Genomic DNA, 20,023 nt, shown 5'->3' on the forward strand with positions numbered 1-20,023 from the left:
GTAAACCAGCTGCCTTCTGGATAGCTTGAATATTGTTCCCTTTATCTGTACAACTTAAAAATTTAAAGAATTGTATCCGGCCTGGATAAAAGAAAAGCCGTTTATCTCAAAATACAGAGAAAATTCAAGATTTTCTCTCCTATAAAACAAGTCAGTAATTGACAGAAATTCCTATGAAGCACCTTCATCATTGCTATCGATCTCTTGTTTTTATCCATTTGGGAGGAAAGTCCAGTTTCACCAATGTCATTGTTTTCCAGCATTTTTTGAATTTTCTTAAAGATAAAAAAAAAAACTTCTACACTATCTCTTGTGATGCACTATAATTTTTTTATGCCCTTGTTCTTGCTGATACCTTTGCACGACAAGATGCTCTGGAAACCACTTATTCAATACTTACTTATATTGTTTTTTTTTTTTGCAAACTCTGGCTTAAAAAATATAAAAGTTGGTAAATATAATGAAAAATCTCTTAGATGGTTTATCTTAATTTCTGGATTTGTTGGGGGTGTACCCAAGAAGAACAAATGTTGAAAATATTCTGTAGTTGGTTCTGTAAAGCGTGACTGAATGTCCATACTTTTGCAAGCAGGTTGTTATATCTTTATTTTTCACACACATTCCCCTAACAAACGAGTATAATTTCAGTTTGATTTAACAGGATACCTGGCTCATAAAAAAAGGTAGGAAGACATTTGAAATTATTTTTATTTGTCTCTAGACCAAAACCTGGTGTTCTAAGAAGAGCTTGTACACTTTTAAGAGTCAATGTAAAAAGAAAAACAACACTGCCTCCCACTGAAAAAAACAAAAAAAACAATCAGTTTTTGCAAATATGCACATAAAACAATTTCTTTCACCACATTGCCCACCACAATCTGGTGGCTTTACTTGGATAAGGTTCAGCTGTATCTACTTGTTAAGACTCCCTTTAAAAAAGATTGACCAGATTTGGGAAAACAAACTAAAAAAGTCTGCTGATATAATTGAATCCACATATTCCTGATTGCAGGCCAGGCACTGAAAAACCGTCATGAAAAGCCTTCTAAACGGGAAAAAAAAAGCCTTTACCTTTTGATTACTTGGCTGCCATCCCCTCTCCCCCCGATGATTTTAACACACAGCCTGGCCTGAAGCAAATATGTAGTTACCTCACTTACCCCGTTCAGAAACCTCTCTACTCTCTAAAGACGAAAAAGAAACATAAATGAGGCCGAATTAAAAATGAAGCTCTTCTGGGTAGCAGGAAGAAGTGAAATATGCTGAAGAGGAACGGTAAGGGCAACAGGAGAGTCATGCAGGTATGTGATTATGTAGTCATCATAGCAAACCTTGACTCTCAGCCTGATCTACCCCTGCTAATAAACCCCGAGGAAAACCTGAATCCATCTAGACTGTGTTTTTCTGGGGCAGATTATACAGAATTTTAATTATAAACACATGAATGGCTGGTGTGCATAAATGTTTCACCGTATTGATCAGCCAAGGCACGTCTGACAGGCCCTCAGGATAAAAGGCTGAATTAATTTTTTTCTTTACCTTATTATTTTTATTTTTTATTTTTTTTGCTAAATAGGTTACTGCAGAACTCACCAGAAACTTTTTAAAACCCAGTTCTGAAAAGGCTGACAGCGAAGGGCTATAAAGGGTTTTATTGTCATCCCGAGAGTCAACACAGTTTATGTGCAACCAGGGATTTGTCCAAGTAAGGAACTGAGCTCTTTTTTAAAGCATCTTTATTCTTTATTAGTTTGTTTCTGTACTTAAATAATACAGATCAGTCTTAGTTTGACAGATGACGTGAGAGAAACTGTCTGGTGTTGTGTGACAGAGAAATAAAAGCAATAGATGAAGATGTATTTACAAGTCATGTTGAGACAAAAACTAGAAAGGACAAAAATGTGGCAAAGAAAACAAAAAAAAAAAAAAAAAAAAGCGGCAGCCTTTAAGCAAAGACTAAGGAGAGGAGGATAATGAGCAAAGTCACTCAGCCGTGGAAGCAGTGCGCACATTTACTTATTAACACACATATTCCTGCATCAATGCAAACATATTCACAGTGGAGTGCACGCGCTCTGGCATGTGCGTCCCTCTTCCACTCCGTACATAAACACATCGGCATTATGCATGGAAATGGTAGATTGTGGAGATGAAAGTCCTTCAGATCACTTGCTGCTCCATGACACAGTCGTAGCCTGTCGAGCTTAGAAGTGTGTGCTTATGCCATCGACGGGGTCCACTGGGACGCGGTGAAGTCTCTTTGTTCGAGTTTGATGTGCCCTGATTGTAATACATGTATTCTAGCCGTGAAAGTGAATAAAAGTTTCCAGGTCTGGCTTTTGATTAAGAAACCTATCGAACCGTAGGCGGCTTCAGAATAGCTCTCAGATTAATTAGTTAGCACCTGCCCTCCCAAGCTGCAATCAAAGCCAGAGCAGTGGCCAAGCAGGTGATTTCACATGGCCTCAGCCTTGTACAATAAATGGATTTTAGGGAGCTTATTGAGTTTGTATGTATGTTTATGTACAAGACGTATAAGTGGTTATAAAACAAAAATAAGGATTTTTTAAAAATGATTTATGTTGGGAGCTCAGATGATGACACACTGCATATGTGATCGTCATTTAAAGCAAGAACAAAATGATTTCCTTACCTTAAGTGTGACATTTTAAATCCATCAGTTTACTAAACAGACAGGATGAGAGCTCAAAGTAATAAAACACAGCAACTTTGATATACAACATTTAGTCTGTTATCTGCTTTAAGTGTTGCTCTCTCTCAATCTTCCGCAGTCTAAATGTAATTCATTCATTTAGATCTTAAGATGCATTTTCCTTTTAAAAAGCTTTTCATACCTCTGTGGTTCCTTCAATTGAAACATTCCCAATTTTCTCTCTCTCTCTCTCTCTCTCTCTCTCTCTCTCTCTCTCTCTCTCTCTCTCTAGCAAACTGTGAGTCTTCCCACTCAGTAAGCATTCACAGTAAAGGGTGATGTTGTCAGTTTTCGCATGAACACCCTTGTGCAGGGCTGCTTAAATCTGGTTTAATGAGGGAAAAACCTCACAAGAGCTTTTAAAAAAGGTCACACCCGCAACTTCAACTTGAGTTATACACACTCCAACCATGTCGGATATTGTACTAAGGGCTGCTCATAAAACATTAGCTTTCTATATTGGAAATAAAACTTTTGAGTAGATATAGTCCTCTTCATAAGGTTTTCCTTTACATCACCAGCTGCTGAGTAAGCAGGGGACACATTTAAGGGATAATGGGTATTAAAGATTTACTAGGTTATATGCTGTAATCCTGAAGCTATTACTTGCTGGGGTAGAGTACACAATAAAACCAGTCAGTGATTTAATAATTGTCTCACATAATACAATAAACCAGTTTTGTGGGGAATTTTTATGTTTTGAGATGTGAAATATGGAGGCATATTAAAAGTTATAATGAAGTTCTTTTTTTCTGTTTTTAAGTTATTTGTACAAATACTTATGTTAGTTTAACAGCTTAAAGCATTCACTGACTGACATGTGCATGTTTTTGGAATGTGAAATTGCTCCCTTCATGCCAATGTATACTGCTCAAAAAAATAAAGGGAACACTTAAGTGTTCACTTAAGTGTTTAAGTGTACCCTTTATATTTTTGAGCAGTGTATTTATCAATGGGCAGGTGGCTACAAGAGAGATATCAGGAGAGAAATAACGGCTCACAAGACGATTTAGGAGGCGAAGGTGGAAACAACATACATGGTATTTCAAGAAAAGGAAAAACTAAGCTAGGTATTAAACTACAGAGTCTTTGTGTTTTAAATGTTAACTGGTGTAAAGCTATACTTACGCAAATTGACATTAGGTATTGTTTGTAGCTATAGAGCTTTTATAGCTCTTGTGCTTTTAGTCCATTTTTGCTCGTGTGTCGCCTTTCTTACTCCATTCACTGCTTTAATCATCTCCTATCTGCTCTTTTTTTTTTTTTTTTGCCCGAGCTGTTTTCTTTGGCTGAATTCTGCTCTTGTACTCTCAACTCTATTGTGTCATCTCTTTTGTCTCATTTTCTCACTTGTCCTCCCAATTCCTTTCAGCACACATACTGTAAAAATCTCTCTCCTCTCCTTGGCTTGCCTCCCCGTTCCTCTCCTCTCCTTTCCTCGTTATGTTGTAATTGGAGCTAGAAACCTCGAGACAAACAGCTCAGTGTTCGTCGGGCTGACAGACAGCCTGTTGGCTTCCATTAAGCTTTAACAAGCGATCGGGTTTGGGAAAGAAGTTGTGGAAGGACAGAGTGCCCAGCCAGCTGTTTTTATTGTCACCCCTGGTAGCAACCACAGAAATGTGTCACAACAACAACACACACACGCTGCCAAATATCTGTGCATGCTGCACATAACTTTTAGCCATTGGCTATAAATGTTTGCTTAGCTTTTGTTCATCCAAGAAAAATCATAAGTTTGCGATAATGGGGCGTCCACGCGTAGGAGGAAAAGCCGAACCGGTCTGTGTCCATTTTAGTCGGAACCGTTCCCCCTGTGTGAATGTGACAGCACTGTTATTGCAGTATGCAGAACTTAATCAGAAGTGTCATGCAGCAACCCTGAACCACAGTGGAGATAAATGTCATCTGTAACCTCTGCAGAGCATTTCCAGATGTAGCGTGTGTGAAAGATTTCAGATTTGTGGTCATTAATTTTATCTCTCTGAAACGGTCTGTGCTTTTTGGCCTTTTCATTTTTAATTTTTTTTTTAAAGTAGCCAAAGCTCTGGTCAATCAGTTAAACCTGACACTCTTGACCTCTTTTTATTTGTATCTGTTTTAACCAGCAGATGGGGTTTTTTGTGTGTGTGTGTTACATTTGCAGATTTGGGGAGAGAAACTTTAGCTTCACTTAAAAAGAAGCAACTTTTGAGCCAAACTTGTAGATTTTAACATAGAAAAATGGCTGCTGAGCTATTGGAAAAAACAGAGCATTTAGCCAATCAGGCCCAACAACCAAGAGCTGACTTTGTGATCATATTGGGGGGAAAAGAAGACTGTGGGGAATTTTAAATTAGATTTCAACAATATTTGGAAACCATGAGATTTTTCTACAGAATGAATTATGTGAAGTTTTAATACGCCTTGAACCTTTTTCACAATTTGTCACGTTGCAAAAACGTTGATGTCTTTTGTTGGGACTTGATGTGGCAGACCAATTAATAGCAGTACATACATGTGAAGAAGAATGATAAAGTCATGTTTTCCAGCTGCACAAATAAAAATTCTGAAGTGTTTCATACATTGGCCATAACACAGAAGTGTTTTCTGTACTACCCTTTATTAAATAAAATCAAGTGCAACTAATTGCCTAGAGAAATCACCAATAAAATGAATAAAATCTTCTTGCGTGTAATTTACCATCAGTATAAATACATCTGTGAAGTCTTGAGGTCAGTTGAAGAACATTAATGATTATCATGAAGACTCACTAATGTAAGTCAGGAAATCAGTCAGGAAGAAAGTTATTAAAAAGGCCAGAAGAGATTGCAAAACAGTATCTCAAACTCTGAACACACAAAGCGCTGTTGAGCGCGTTATCTAGCAGGAAGGTTTGTTGCACAACTATTTCCAGTTTTTGCAAACGGGAACATGTTTTTGCTGTGTAAAGAACACAGAGGAATGCGTGTTCTTGTCAGATTTGTAATTATAACACTAGGTTAGATTTGTCAGACACCAAACTCTGCACATCACCATTACAAAACAACTCCTATTGTGAAACATGGTGGTGGTAGTATCATGCTGTGGTGATGTAGCCTGTATAACATAATGGCTTAGATTAAATTATATTCATGCGTTAAAGTGCTCCAGACAAAAAACAGACTTGAATTTAATTGAAAATTAGAAGCATCACTTTGCTTCCGATCTGAGTCCGGGGAGAAAATTCATGTGAAAAGCTGGTTAGACTCAAGATGTGTTGATTTAGTTGCAATTCAAGGGGTATGAATACATTTACAAGCCCCTTCACAGAAAGTCTTTGCTCATGCCAAGACTCTAATGAAAATTTTAAAGGGAAAAGTATAACTCAGTTAAAAAAAACATTTATTATTTAAGCTTAAATCTATCAAATACATAAAAAAACCCAACATATTTTTATCTGAAAACAATACAGGGAATGAGAAGTTGTCGTAGTTTTGAGTTATTGTGAATCGTGCAGCTCAGAAAAGGAACCCTCAGAGCTCAACCTTTTGCTAAATACCTCAAAGCACATTTTTAAATCTATTACCCTGGGCCAACTTCAAGAGGAGTTAATTTTTTTCTTCCAAAAATTTATATTCAGAAGTGGTGCCGAACTAAGGGAGAGTTGATGTGAAAAGAAATTAGAGGGTAAAGGCATCACACAAAATAGTGAATTAAAAGCAAATTTTGCATAAATTCACATTAATCCCCTGATAAAATATGACTGGGAATGTAGGGAAGGATTCCTCTGATGAGGTGAAGAACTAAAACGTTCCTGTCACGTCATTAACGAGCAATAACTACAACCCGCTTTCATGCGGATCCACTCTTATCAGTCTGGTAATAAAGGAGTAATTAGTGCTGGACGGATATTGATTCACCAACATGGCCTGTTTTACAGCAGGTCTCGATCAATGGCAAAGGCAAACTTGTTGAGGATGTTGATTTGCATCGACAGCGTTGAGAATCCTTTGTCTGAACTCGGAGGTCCAATTGTTGGCGACACAAAATGGATAAAAGGCTTAAGAAATGTCTGTGTCGTTGTCATCTTGGCTTTTAGAGGGCAGTTATGCTTTTAGGTTGTGAATAAAAAGCTCAACAGTGAAATTATTGACTAAAGAAGAACAGAAAATGTTAATCCACTTAAATTTCCTTTGAGACGACACTAATCAAAAGTTTCGACCTTTTTAAAATAAATACTTGTCAGAAAGTGTCATTAAATGTCATTAAATGTGATGTTTTCCTGCCCCCTTGAGAGAAATGCTAACAATGGTGCAAACCTTTTTTAAAAAAAGATGCCCAATGTTTTGTTTGAGGACATATTTAATAGCACCATCTCACTGAAATGTTCTTTTTTTCCCCTTTGTTACTATTTAGCAGATGCAATCATGCTGACAGGCTGGAAGCTCTGCTTCTACCACACAAGCTCCAAGCATTTTGTAGCAGAAAGAAAAGTGATAAATGGTGTCCACATTCATTTCTTACCAGAAATGACACATGTAAGATTGTCTGAACCACTTGACGCTGTTTTAAGGAGTAATAGTTTTAATGCTCTGTATTATCCAAATGTGAATGATTCTGTAATGGAAAACAGGAGTAAGACAAATGTGTTCCTTCAGATTCTTGTTTTTTTTTTTTTTTTTTATCTTAAAACAAGCTAAATAATATAAAGATTCAGTTTGAATTTTACATGCATACATCACAGACATGAATACCTTAATAAATGTGCACCCCGGTTTATTTAGACTGACTGACACCAGAGCATCCAATGTTTTTTTTTAAAACAAGAACGAGGTTCGCATTTTGAAGTCGATCTTAATTTTCTGTATTCTACCAGGTAACGTATGCACACAGGCTTGAAATCACCCGCAGGAAAAATCTTGGTAAATGTTTCAAACAAGCTACAGAGAAACAAAATGCTCGAAGCCACGAACAAGCTTGTACAAGTCTTCTTACGAGAACTGGTAGAGTTATTTTAAATCGGTCGGCTTCGAGTGAAAAGTTTAGCCAGGAGAAGAAAAACCAGAAGAGTCGCAGTGAAGCAACTGATGAAAATTCAATTGAAGGTTTTTAATTAGATGTGAAAAGTATCTTCATCTTCATCTTCAACTAAGGTAGTTGCCAGTTATAAATGAAGTATGTTTTTGCTTTTCCTTCACACTCTTTGAGTTTTAGTATAGGCTTTATTATTTTTGATACTTGTACGTTACACAAGAACCCCGAAGCGAATGAATGCTTTTAGCTGAAATCAGAATTGCCTCGTACTCTTGTAGACAATGATTCATGATCTTTATTTTCCATAAGCGGCTAACTGTGATTTTTAGCTAAACTAATTTAGATTTAAAACCTTCAGTTAAAAATCCAAATAGTTTTCATTTATTTACTTGGTGTTTCTGTTATTATTAGAGGCACTCATGACTCTCCAATCCCACAGGATGCAGCTGTGGTTTGAATCCCAAGCAGGGTTACTGTATGTCGTTGTGCTGCCTCGGTAATTACGCTAAATTACTTGGGGGAGAAACATTTACATTTCTTGAATCTGCGTCTGTAGATTGTGGCTTCCTCCTTTGCCCTGTTGTTGTACCTGCTGTGTATTTTTCCCATCACAGTAATTGCTCCTTTTAGAATCTCGGGTCTGGGCCCAGACAGGAACATATATATACTGTCTGCATTAATTCTTGGTCTCCGTCTTGTGCATATTAACAGCTTAACATGTACAACATCACCTCTGGTGCGGCGCGGCGGTTTAAGGGTTTTTCACAGGGTTTAATCTACCATTCCTCAGCTTAATGCCGATGTGTCTAGAGTAACACTTTACATTACAAAGCCACAGGCCACATTAATTACCCACCGGGCCAAGTCTCACTGCAGGATCTTCTACACAAACAACTTCCCCGAGTCCCCATTAAAAAATAATTCATCAAACCATAAAAAAAAAAATAAGTTTGTTTATTTAAAAAAACAAAAACAAAGACTATTTCCTGGAATACTTTCATTCCTTCTCTCTTTTTCTGCATAGGGTTAGTGAGTAAGTGGTTTCCAATTCCTATTAATGATATCCATTAATTTTCTGTGAAAAAGGATTTATTTTCCTGTCCTTGTGGAGACACTATGCCTCTGCCACTATTGCTGCTGTAATTTAACAACTATTACTACTGTTTGTCTAAGCCCCCAAATGCTCAAGTTTGCTTTAGGCAACTCTCTGTCTTTCTCCCTCTCTTTATCTCTCTTTTTCTCTTTGTAACTCATTCCTCTTTTCCTCATCTGCTTTTCTCCAATCTGCTTCCCTTGGCACAATTTCATTGTATTCACCGCTGTTGGTCCCAGGAGCTTGTGGAGCCAAAAGGAAAAAAAACCAACAACTTTTCTTCTGGCATTTTTCTAATTGATCCATGGCAGCCTGCGCTGTGGTCTCGCTGCAGTCTTGTCTTCAATAATTCATAAGATTTTCACGGAGAGGGAGTTCATTAAATGTACTTGTATAAAGATGATGTGGAATATTTTCATTTGCACATGTGATATCCTTTATCCATAAACACACTGATAAATGTTCAAGACATGAAAAGCAGACATTTATTATTCAGTGCAATGATTTAAAAGAAAAAGCTTTGCATATTTACTATAGATAACATAAGCCTATAATAAAAACACAAACTAAATGATAAAGATAAAACAGTAGACAAAACATCAGTGACTATATAACAAATGTTCTAATAATGGGCATTTTTCAGATGTTGCCTGTGCATAACAAATAACTCAAACTGTCAGCTCACAGTGATTGCAGTGATTTATAAATTATCTTAATGCAAAAGTATTGCTGTAAGTAGATATTTGTTGTTTCTATACTGTTTATTTTCTTGTGACAGAATCAGTTTTCCTCAGCATCTTCACTTCCAATAATCTAGTCAGGTAATACTTTTGCATATCCATGATGATTTGTGTTGTCGTCTGCAAATGTTTTGATACATCTTTAAAACATGAAGCCCCCATCCCTTATTACTATTATTATTATTATTTGAAGTTCTTTCAGTCTGACTCAGTTCGCCTACAAAAATATGTCTCTGTTAATGTTCAGTAAAATGAAATTATCTCCTTTACCCTTGTGTCGTTTTCTTAGAAATGATTTTGCAATGTCATTTGCACATTTGTCTTGTATTTTGAATTTTTCTTTGTGAAAAAAAATCCCATGATGCATCAACAAAGGTTTTTGATGTGTGCTTCATCGGTGGGGCTATGAAGTCATTGCCTCTAATTTGGCCTGGTTCACCCCCATTAATCAGCTTCTTTCTTAAGATTTAGCTAAATAAAATATTTTTTTATTCATTTGTCATTAGAAATTAATACCCTTTGCCCTGCCTGTGCTGCTATTTTGAGGAAATCCCCTCAGCTACTCAAATAAGTTGAGTATTCTGTGCCTCGTGATTACACTTATAGCTGTTTGTGAGGCCACAATAAAGAAAAGAGGTCGTCCGATGATTCATTACTTGCACAGCTCTTCATTTAACAGGTCGTTTTATATTAATATTTTTGCAATTGGTGTGCAGAGAATACATAAGTCATTCGGATTCATGTGTAAGATCCAATAAAGTGTATGTTTACTTTTGTTCCAAAGTTTGTTTGTTTTTTTTTTTTTCAAATATTTTATTGGGTGCCAAAAGTAATTTGTCAGTTTTTTCAATTTAAATGTAATTCAGTTACGGAGCGATGATTCAGTTTTCCGCAACCAAATTTTTGTAGATGAAGTTGCACGAGGTTGCCCTCACCTCTGTTGTTTACTGTAAACACTGCAGATTTTATGAAATGAAAACATTTGATTATTACTCACCATTACTGCCAGACTTGGCTTTCTCCCTGTAAAGCTAATGTTGCAAAACATGTTACGGTTGAGAGCCATTCTCAATCAGGAAGACAGTTATTATAGCCATTAAAATCACTATCCACTTTATGTAATGAAGGCAATTAACCAGAGCTACCTTGGCTGGAAAACATATGCTCATTCCCACCCACAGAGGAAAGGGAGAAAGCAAGTCGTTTTATTTGGCCGTTCATTAACTCCCACAAGTTTAATACAGGAAATATTTACGCCATTAAGACGGTCCCACTAGTTGACTGACGACCCTCCTGTCTTTGTGTGTTGTTGCGTCTTCCTCTGCAGGAATACTGTTTCAGGAGAGTTTCATCGAGGAGCCGGACGGCCTGGTGTCCGTAAACCTGCTGGTGGTGTCCGCCGTTTCAGCCTTCTCCACAGGAGCCATCCTCTCTGGTCTCACTGTCTGCTGGATCATGAGCCACCGCCACAGGAGCTCCCGCGGCTCTGGAGCCAACGGCGCCCGTCGCAAAAACGACAAAGAGCAGACCATGCTGGGGCAGGGTCGCAGCGGCTCGGTGATGAGCGTGACCAGAACGAGCGGAGGCGAGAGGCGGCGCTCGCAGCCAGATAACCTGTTCGTGATGCCCAACGGTTGGCCTAAAGGAGAGATTGACCCAGGTTTACTGCCCACTCCCGAGCAGACCCCGCTGCAGCAGAAACGAGTCATGCGCCTCCCAGACGCCGACTGGGACCAGAGCCAGACCTTCCTCACCTCCGTGGGAAACCCGTGTCCCAGCAACGCCGTCATCTACCTGAGCTCCAAGTTTCTGCACGGAGGCGGAGGAGGTGGGGGTTTGGTACGGATAGAGGACCCCGGCGAGGTGGTCCTACCCACACACTCTGATCGCCAGCGTTACCTCATCCTTGCCACCCAAAGAGGCGAGCATGGAGGCAGCCGTCCCACCGGCAGCCTGAGGAACTCAGCAGGAGAGTACATCTACCCTGCCACTCCCCAGGATTCGCCAGATCGACGTAGGGTGGTCTCTGCTCCCACCCCACATGTGGACTACGGAGAGCCTCGTTGGAGTCACGAGGCGCTCAACTACAACAGCAACAACGGCATGCCCTACTACGCCCAGCGCCAGGGTCTCATCAGGCCAGACATGCACGGACCTCGAGGTCTGGGAGAGCTGGCTGAATTCAGCCACCTTCTGGGGAAGAACATGGGAGAGCACGCCCCCAGTGGCCAATGAGGTGAAGTCAAGCGAGCGTTGATGCCAAGCTCTCTAGGTTAAAAAAAAATAAACAAAAAAAAAACATTCCTGCCAACAGAAAACTGGAAAATATCCACCACTCAGCCTCGCCGTCCTGATCCGACCTTATCCTTTCTGTCCTCTCTCACTGTCATTCAATGTCCTGACGTCATTCAGAGAGAGGCAGAGAGAAAAGAGTTGAAAGTTGAGATAATTCTCAAACCATTGAGTTTCTCTGTTCATAGCCTGTGATGTGCCACCCGCAGTTCATAGCTCTGACACAAGTCTCACAGGAAGGTAAAGAGTGGGGCCAAGAAAAGACAACTGAAGGATTTATACCTAAAACAACAACGAAAAACAAAACAATATTCCTTTCAAGGGCAAATGTGACAGGCCCCCCTTGACCACTTCGTTCATTGCTAAGTCATGATCGGACCTTCTTTTGGGGAATTTTTTTGTCTCTGTTGTCTTGTGCCAGTGGCAGCCAGCAGACAACGATGTGCTTTACTTTGGATTTCAGACGAGACAAAACTGTCGTAGCTCTGCCAGAGGACCTTGAAAAAGACAGAAATCATACATCATGTAAGGGTGTATGTTTGGCCACAGCAACCCCAACCAGCGTCCTGTCTTAACTGTGAAGTATGGCTATATAATGAATTTGGTGATAATATTGTTTATACAGAAATGATTTTATTGTGTGTAATTTTAAGTGTGATTACCAATCAGAAGCTTAAGCGGCTGATCAATGGCTAGTTAGGGCTGTACAGAGCCATGGTGAAGTAAGAGAAAGCAATAATTAGCTAAATGAATGACAATGACGAGAAAAGGACTATCTAATTTAAGTATTTTTTTATAAAATGAGTCTTTACAACGAAGACGAGGACAGTTTCTGGCTCTCTCCACATGCCTGGGTCTGTCTGACCCGACCCAAAACGAGGCCTCCCTGGGACCCGTGGTGCATTTGAAGAAGGGGGAATGTGAGCTGTCTGGCGATCTGACCGAGGCGGAGAGGCTCCGCCGCTTGGGAGCTCCATTCAGTCTCTTCTGCCGACACTGAGCCTCTTTGTGCCCCGGGCGCAGGAAGAAACTGCGGCCACAAATAACAATTAAGAGTCAGGGATCTGACTCACCACAGCGTAGCAGAATAGCAATGAGGAGAGCTTCAGCTCCGTCCAGTCAGGTTCGGGCATCTCCTGCGGATCACCGGTCGCGGCAAATCGCTGTCGGCAGTGCGGGGAGGACCTGGGGCCTGAAGCCCCAGCGTGGGTCAGTGTTGGGACACGGCTAACCATCACAATGGTCATCCCTGGTGGCTTCGTCCCTTTTTTTTTTTTTTTGTCTCTTTCAGTGTGACTCCCAACAAAAGCTGGATAAAGAAAACAGATGGCCATGCGCGCACTTGGGTGTGGAGTTTCTCTTTCACTCCGTTGTCTGATCTTTTCATGTTTTATGTTTTTTTTGTCCGCTTTCATCCGTTCTTGATTCAAATGTAGATATGCTTAGGTTTAATCCATCTGGGTCAGGGTTTGTTAAAAGGTGGTATTTAGCTCTGTTTGCGTCTGTCAGCTTGTGTATGAGAGAGTCTCTTGGGGCTTGTTTACATCACTGTGTTGCTCATATTGAGTGCAAGAAACGGCTTTGATCAGTTTCGCTCTCGCCCAAACCTTCTTATCTTTTCAACCCCATCCGCCTTACATTTACAAATAGGTACTAACAGTGTCACTGCTTTGTGTGGGAGCAGTGTGTGCTGCTGCAAAATGTAAGCAAAAAGTATCAGACTGGGCCTAAAATCCTGCTGAAATAGAAGAACAAGTTGGCTCTTTTCCTTTACATGATTGATATTGTTAATATAACAAGGCCACATGTGTTTTACGATTTATAGCTTAGCTTAAAAGGGTCTGGCAAAAAAAAAAAAAACACTCAATAATGCACACTGCCTTGCAAAACTATTTACGCCTTCTGAACTTTTCCACAATTAGTTTCATTACAGTAGCAAAGTTTAATGTACTTAATTGGGATTTTATTTTATAGACCAATATGAAGTAGTGTGTTACTGTAAAGTGGAAAAAAAATGTTACATCATTCAAAAATGTTTTGCAAATAAAAATCCCCCAAAGCAGGAAATGCATTTGGATTCAGTTCCCCGACTCTCGATAGAAGCGCCTGTTGTTGCAGTTATTCAATATGTTACAAACTTTAACATATTGATCCTGTTCTTCTTTAGAAATCTGCTCAAATTCAGTAAGTTTGGATAGAGATGTTGTCACTCATTTGGATTTAGGAGTGGACTTTGACTGGACCAATCGAACCCAAAGCATTTCATTGTATCTCTTGCTGTGTGGAACCTCTGAGCTCGTCTCCTATCAGGATAATGTTCAGTATTAGTAATAGCACGCCATGTCCCTTTACTTGGTTTATGGCAGACTGCATACTGAAATAAAGTTACATACAGGTGGACTGCTTACACTGAATTTTATTTAGTGATATCAGAATGAAAGGGGTTGAATATAAACACTCTTATTTATACAAATGCATGAGAAAGCCATATATCCTCTTCCCTTCACTTCACAGTTTTGAAGAAATGCACAAGAGTTTGTCTTAACATGATGTGAAGAATCTCAAAGGTTACAAACATTTTCTTTAAACACGGTACAGGACTAGTTGTCCCCTCTGATTTACCTCACATTTGACCCAAATGTTGAAACTCTTCTGTAAATTAGGAAATGTATCATGTTTTCAGCCACTGCCGTTTGGCAATATGATGGTTCACTGAACTGAGCAAAAGAGCGCCGGACCCCCAGGCTGAGTTACAGTGGAATTAGAACGTAGAAAAATAACAGCATGGTGTAACATGCAGAGGGACAAAAACAGCTAAACCAAACCATTTTATTAGTGAGAAACCTGGTGGCAGAGAGAGCTTGATGTCACTCTGCCCCCTCACCAATTGGTACTTTAAATTTTTTTTTTTAATTGTCTCAACCTCTTTCGATTACATTCATGTAAGCAAACCAGTTTTTCCCCATGTAATTAACCATTGGCGCATCAGTTTATTTTTGTTAGCCGTAAAATATTTTTTATGAACAATTCATAGTTATGACAGAATGCCCACGTTTTCACATGATTGTAATTTAATTTCCCAGTTTTATTTTTAGAACATCTTAAATCACACTGTCCACTGGTTGCTGTTTTAATTCCTCTTCAGGCCATTTGATGCAATAAAATGAGGAATTATGATGTCAGATCAAAGAACAACAACTACACATGTATTTATGCATTATTTGTGTGAAACATCAAGCGGCAGGTTTAAGCTGATGCATGGCTGCTGTGAAGAATCCTTTGGATAATAACTTTTAGTTGTGCCTGAAAAAAGTTTGATATCAAATGACGAAAAGTACAAAAATAAACATTCTTGCCAGGGTGATATGACGAGTCCCTCAGTCCACAAAGAGCAAAGAAAAACTAGGCCTCTATGAAAATAAAATCACACCTTTTATTTTCTTTTAAGAGTTTACTCTTAATTGTTTATGTTTTAGGAACTAATTTAGTTGCCATTTGTGATATTATGTATACAAAATTTAATATTTCTTCTAAATATACAGACATTTCGCCACCATTATTTTCTCATCTGGAAGTAAAAAAAACTTTTCAGAAATGTTTTACGATTCGCCTTGCTCTCTTACCTTTCATTTTTCACGAACGGGCTGAATAAACCCATGGATCACAAGTCATTCATTTATAATTTCAAGTATGCTAAGAAACAGAATAAAACAACAACTGCATTTCTTTTTTCTTCGAGATATTGATAAAACATTGTCTTCCTTTAGGAGCCGATAAGCATTCGACTGGGGAGCAGCACCCGTCAAATATCTTGATGCCCAAGCAGTCTGTTCAAAGCCTTTCTTCAGTCTCCATAGTAACCATCTACTGTACTGGCCAAAAGATGATGGTTGCCTTCGCCACTGCCCTTGTCGCTTCATATTTCAACTCAAACGTAAACCACAGCATCAGGACAATCAAAAACAAACAAAAAAATGCATCAGTCTCTTTCTTGCTGATATTTACATTTTGTATACGCTTGCTCCTCTAAATAACCTGCAGCTGTTTTGTGCTGGTCTGCTCTAAGTTTTTTTTCCCCTATATTTATATAAATCTGTTGTCCTAAATACACAGGGGTTTATCCTCATCGCTGTCGATAAATTAAACATAAACTGAGAGCAATACGGGACCCTGCAAAACGTACAAGCAGCCACTTTCAGACTCCCCGTATAACAAATCACATGACAAACGTGCGTGGCTGATTCTCATACTGTCTGAAATAATCAGCTCTCAAGAATGGAATGGTTTTTCTGGCATTGTGATGGTGCCTAATGTTAAACTCTCTGTCTATCCATATTACACTTACCAGCTTTATGTGAGGAAAGTCACGAGCAGCGTAAACACAACTTTGGTAAAAGGCAGGAATAATGTAACCGATTTCAAACTATACCAAAACAACAAAAAACCTCTGAATAAGACATTTTGCACACTGTCAACTGGCTAAATAAGTTTTGTAAGAGAGGGTAGGCTTATACCTGCTTCTTACAGTGAGAGCTTTGAAAAATGTACAGAAAATATGTTGCTGCAGAAGAGGTTTGGACCTTGTGAGCCAACAACATCCATTGCACTGCTGTGAGGCATACAGCTTGGAAATGGCTTACAGAAACAGTGCTGCCAGTGTGAAGCCATGATAAGGAATGCTGAAAGAAATATACATTCATTTATCCAGAACACAGACAGCAACAACAGTCTGCTTGGGAAGAAGTCCAGCTTCTGCTGTAGGATGTGAAGTGTGCTTCTTCAACCTGTCCACATGCAAACCTTTTCTCAAAACGTACTCTGGAACGAGCTGAGAGAAATATTTTCATTTGGTGTACAATGAAAATGTGTGGAGGAAAAAATAAATAAAAATACATGAGGCAGTCCAGTTAAAAAGATTTATAAAAGCAAGACCAAGCGTAGGAGGTCAGACAGGCAAATGTGATCTTAATACATTACTCCCTCGCTACATTAGCGCAGTGTATGCTTTACACATTCGACCCTGAAACGGGTCATTAGTGTCGAGGACCGCTCCACTCTGCAAACCCCAGCCTCTCGTCCTGATCCCGTGTTCCCATTTCTGCGTCTTTTTAGACGCGCGTTTTTGAATGCGGCCTCTTTATCTGGGCCCGGCGTGCCCACCCAGCCGTGTCCTCACTCCGCATCTCTTCTGGTGTTTCACTAAACATGCTTGATGAGGCAAAGTACACGCCAGGCCCCTCTAATGGCCTGATGTGCCCCCTGAGGAAGATTGCTGCAGACAGGTTGTCTCTGAGAGGGAGCTACTCGTTCAGCCAGTGCTTTCTGACCCTTTACAGACCACCAGCCACACACACACACACACATACACGCAAGTACCCCATTTGACAAATTGGGGAATGTAATTGAATTAAATCAGAAATGAAACCGGAGCCTGACACAGGCTGGTTCAAATAAAGGTAGAGCACTTCATGATGTTATCTTACCGACTGCACAATTTGATTACTTTAGTTCAACATTACAAGGCAGCTAAAGTATTCAGGTATAACCTCATAGAGGCAAGTCTGTTTATTAAAGCCCTCATCCTCCCTCATCTCTCCATACTTCACGTAATTCTCCATTCCTCTTCCTTCTCTTCTAGCAGCTGTGTTTTTAAGCCCCGTTTGCCTGGGAACCCATTCGTATTATCTCCTCTAAGTAAAAGCCAGGGTTTTCATTGTGTTTTTTCCACTGTTAAAGGTCTGCAGGTTAATGAGTCAAAAACTGATTTTTTTTTCTTCTTTTTTTTAGCAACGCCCCCACCCTCCTTAAATTCATGTCAGATCCTAAATGCTAAGCTTGTTCTTTTACATGTTTATCCAGCTTCTCGTGTGAGAAATTGCTATTCTTTGCCGTCACTGATTAAGTTGGGAGTTTTTTTTTTTCCCTTCTTGGCGCATCTGCAGTGGGTTTGCATAAGTATTCATACCCTTAGGACAATTTGTCATAATGCACCAACTTCAATGCATTTTATTTAACAGACCATCACGAAGTAGTGCGTAATTGCGGCTGGATTGTGAAGGATATGTCCTTTTTGAAAATCTTTACAATTTACATTTTCAACTGTAACTACAGCTGCAGCTGTTGCAACTCTTCTAGTTCTGCGAATCTACAGAAATGTATTGTTTGCATTTCTTTCTTTCTTCCTTTCTTCCAAAAAAAGAGAGAACGGATCTCCACAGCATGACGCTGCCATCACCAGTGAAACATGGTGGTGTTTTTAATTATGTTTGGCGATTATATGTTTGGGTTTACATGTGCTACTTTTTCTCCACACAGAGCTGCAGGACAACATTTTTAATTCTGGACTTTTTTTGCCCCTGTGGCAGTGAAAGATTTCCCACTTTAGCTTTTGGGCCAGATTTGGTCTAAATTATGTTGTTTGTTTACTATTCTGAACATTTTTAACCAAACTCCAGAACATCTGTATTGTTTCACTTAGATTAATTGAATTAATGTGGGAGCATTAGGATAAAGGGGACAAAGGGAACTGGTTGCAAATGCACATAGAAACTTTCAGCTATGATTTTTTTCTTCTTTAAACCATGTGTCGTGTTCTTTTTATTTCACAGTTATGCACCAATGGATTTGTCTAACACTTAAAATTTCTGGCTTGTGGTTGAAAAATGGCAAAACGTGAAAATCTCCAACTGGTGTGAATACTTTTGCAAGGCAAAAGAAAAAGCTTCTCTGTTTCACATATGCACAAAATTCCCATTTACACACTGTTATCATCTTGTGTTTTTGCTCTCGTTGAACACACTGTGCCGCTGTGTGTGTTGGGTTGGAGGGTTTTTTTCACCATGTGGCCCTGCAGTGTGAGTCCCCAGCCGATTACTGCCGTCTTGCCCCCCGTCTGCATGTTTCCTCTATACGTCCTAAAAGTTGTTCAGAGACGGGGACTAAATTGAAGAAATGGCGCGTCATCAAGCTGCTCCCATCCAAGCCAACTTGCGACAGGAATAAGCACAAAAGCAAGATTCCAGCTGACATTTGCGTGTTTGTGAACTTGTAGATGTGTTTAAACGGCACTGATAATTTGTTTTCTTTTTTTTCTTTTCTTTTTTTTTACTTGTTTTTCTGTGGTAGATATTTGAATTAAATCTTCTGTGGGATGTTTCAATTCTCTGCTGTGCCGAATTTTTTTTTTTCATTGATGACAATGAAGCTGAACCTGATGACTATCATTATTATTTTTATTATTATTATTATGAAGCAGTACTGTGAGCACCGAAGTGTTGTGTCCTGTTTAAATGATGAATTACAAGAAGAGAGGAAGTAAATTAACTTATAAAGACTAATGTGGAGTCTCCTGCTACTGTGAAGGATCCCCGTTTTCCTGTCGCCCCGACCAGAGGCTGAACTCCCCACACTCCCAGCCGATCCCAAAGGCGGGGAGTTTGGGGGCTTTGAGATGGCTGTCATCAGATGGCAACACATGTCCCTGCTATGTGTACATAACCTAAATGCTTACATGTAATTTCAGTGCAGTAGCTGCATGACAACACAGCCTCTGTGTGTGTGCGTGTGCGTGTGTATGTACTGAAGTAGCGATGTGTGAATTTTGTACCGTACATGCAGGTGTGTGCGCTCGTGTCCGCAAAACAAACGTGTCTCTTGTCACACAGAACGCCAAACACATGCATGCACCCTCTGACAGCTGCACAGCACACACACGCAGGCACATGAAAACCGGACTCACTCCAGCAGTTGTTCACCGTCCACCACAATGTCCCGAGCTCTGCCTGTCACTCCGCATGGAGACTTTGCTCTGTGTTGATTTTCTTATTCTAATAAACCACTCAGACATTCTTGTCTAAGTTGTGATCATTGACCGCAGTGTCTTTGGCTTTTTATTTATTACCTTTAGTTAAAGCAAAAATGTAAAAACAGAAGCACGTTGAGTTCCTCCTGTACAGCGGTGTGTGGATAACGGATTTTACAACATGCCTTTTTTTTTTTTTAAGGCACACTGCAGAACAAAACTGCTAATTCTGCAAAGTATATCTGATTTGATGGCATTACGAAAGGTATGTTAATCAGGTGAACCAAAACACAACAGATGAGACTTTTGCTCATTTTGAAGTGAATCCTGAGTCATTCAATATGGAAGACGTTCTAGCCTACATTTTGGGAAAATTAATCAATTAAAAA

At 39.5% G+C, this 20,023-nt stretch overlaps 1 protein-coding gene across 2 annotated transcripts in view; it reads left to right on the plus strand.

Moving 5' to 3' along the window:
• The window catches only part of sema6bb (sema domain, transmembrane domain (TM), and cytoplasmic domain, (semaphorin) 6Bb), a 175,419-nt gene extending 155,716 nt beyond the window's left edge, over positions 1 to 19,703 (plus strand). For both annotated transcript variants that reach the window (XM_008407080.2, XM_017304420.1), the window contains exon 17: positions 10,869 to 19,703. In XM_008407080.2, coding sequence (XP_008405302.1) covers positions 10,869 to 11,776 — 908 coding nt within the window. In that variant the 3' untranslated portion in view covers positions 11,777 to 19,703. The remainder of the gene's footprint in view (positions 1 to 10,868) is intronic.
• Positions 19,704 to 20,023: the final 320 nt, after the last annotated feature.

This window comes from Poecilia reticulata, linkage group LG4 (genome assembly GCF_000633615.1).
Source record: "Poecilia reticulata strain Guanapo linkage group LG4, Guppy_female_1.0+MT, whole genome shotgun sequence".
Classification (NCBI taxonomy): Eukaryota; Metazoa; Chordata; class Actinopteri; order Cyprinodontiformes; family Poeciliidae; genus Poecilia; species Poecilia reticulata.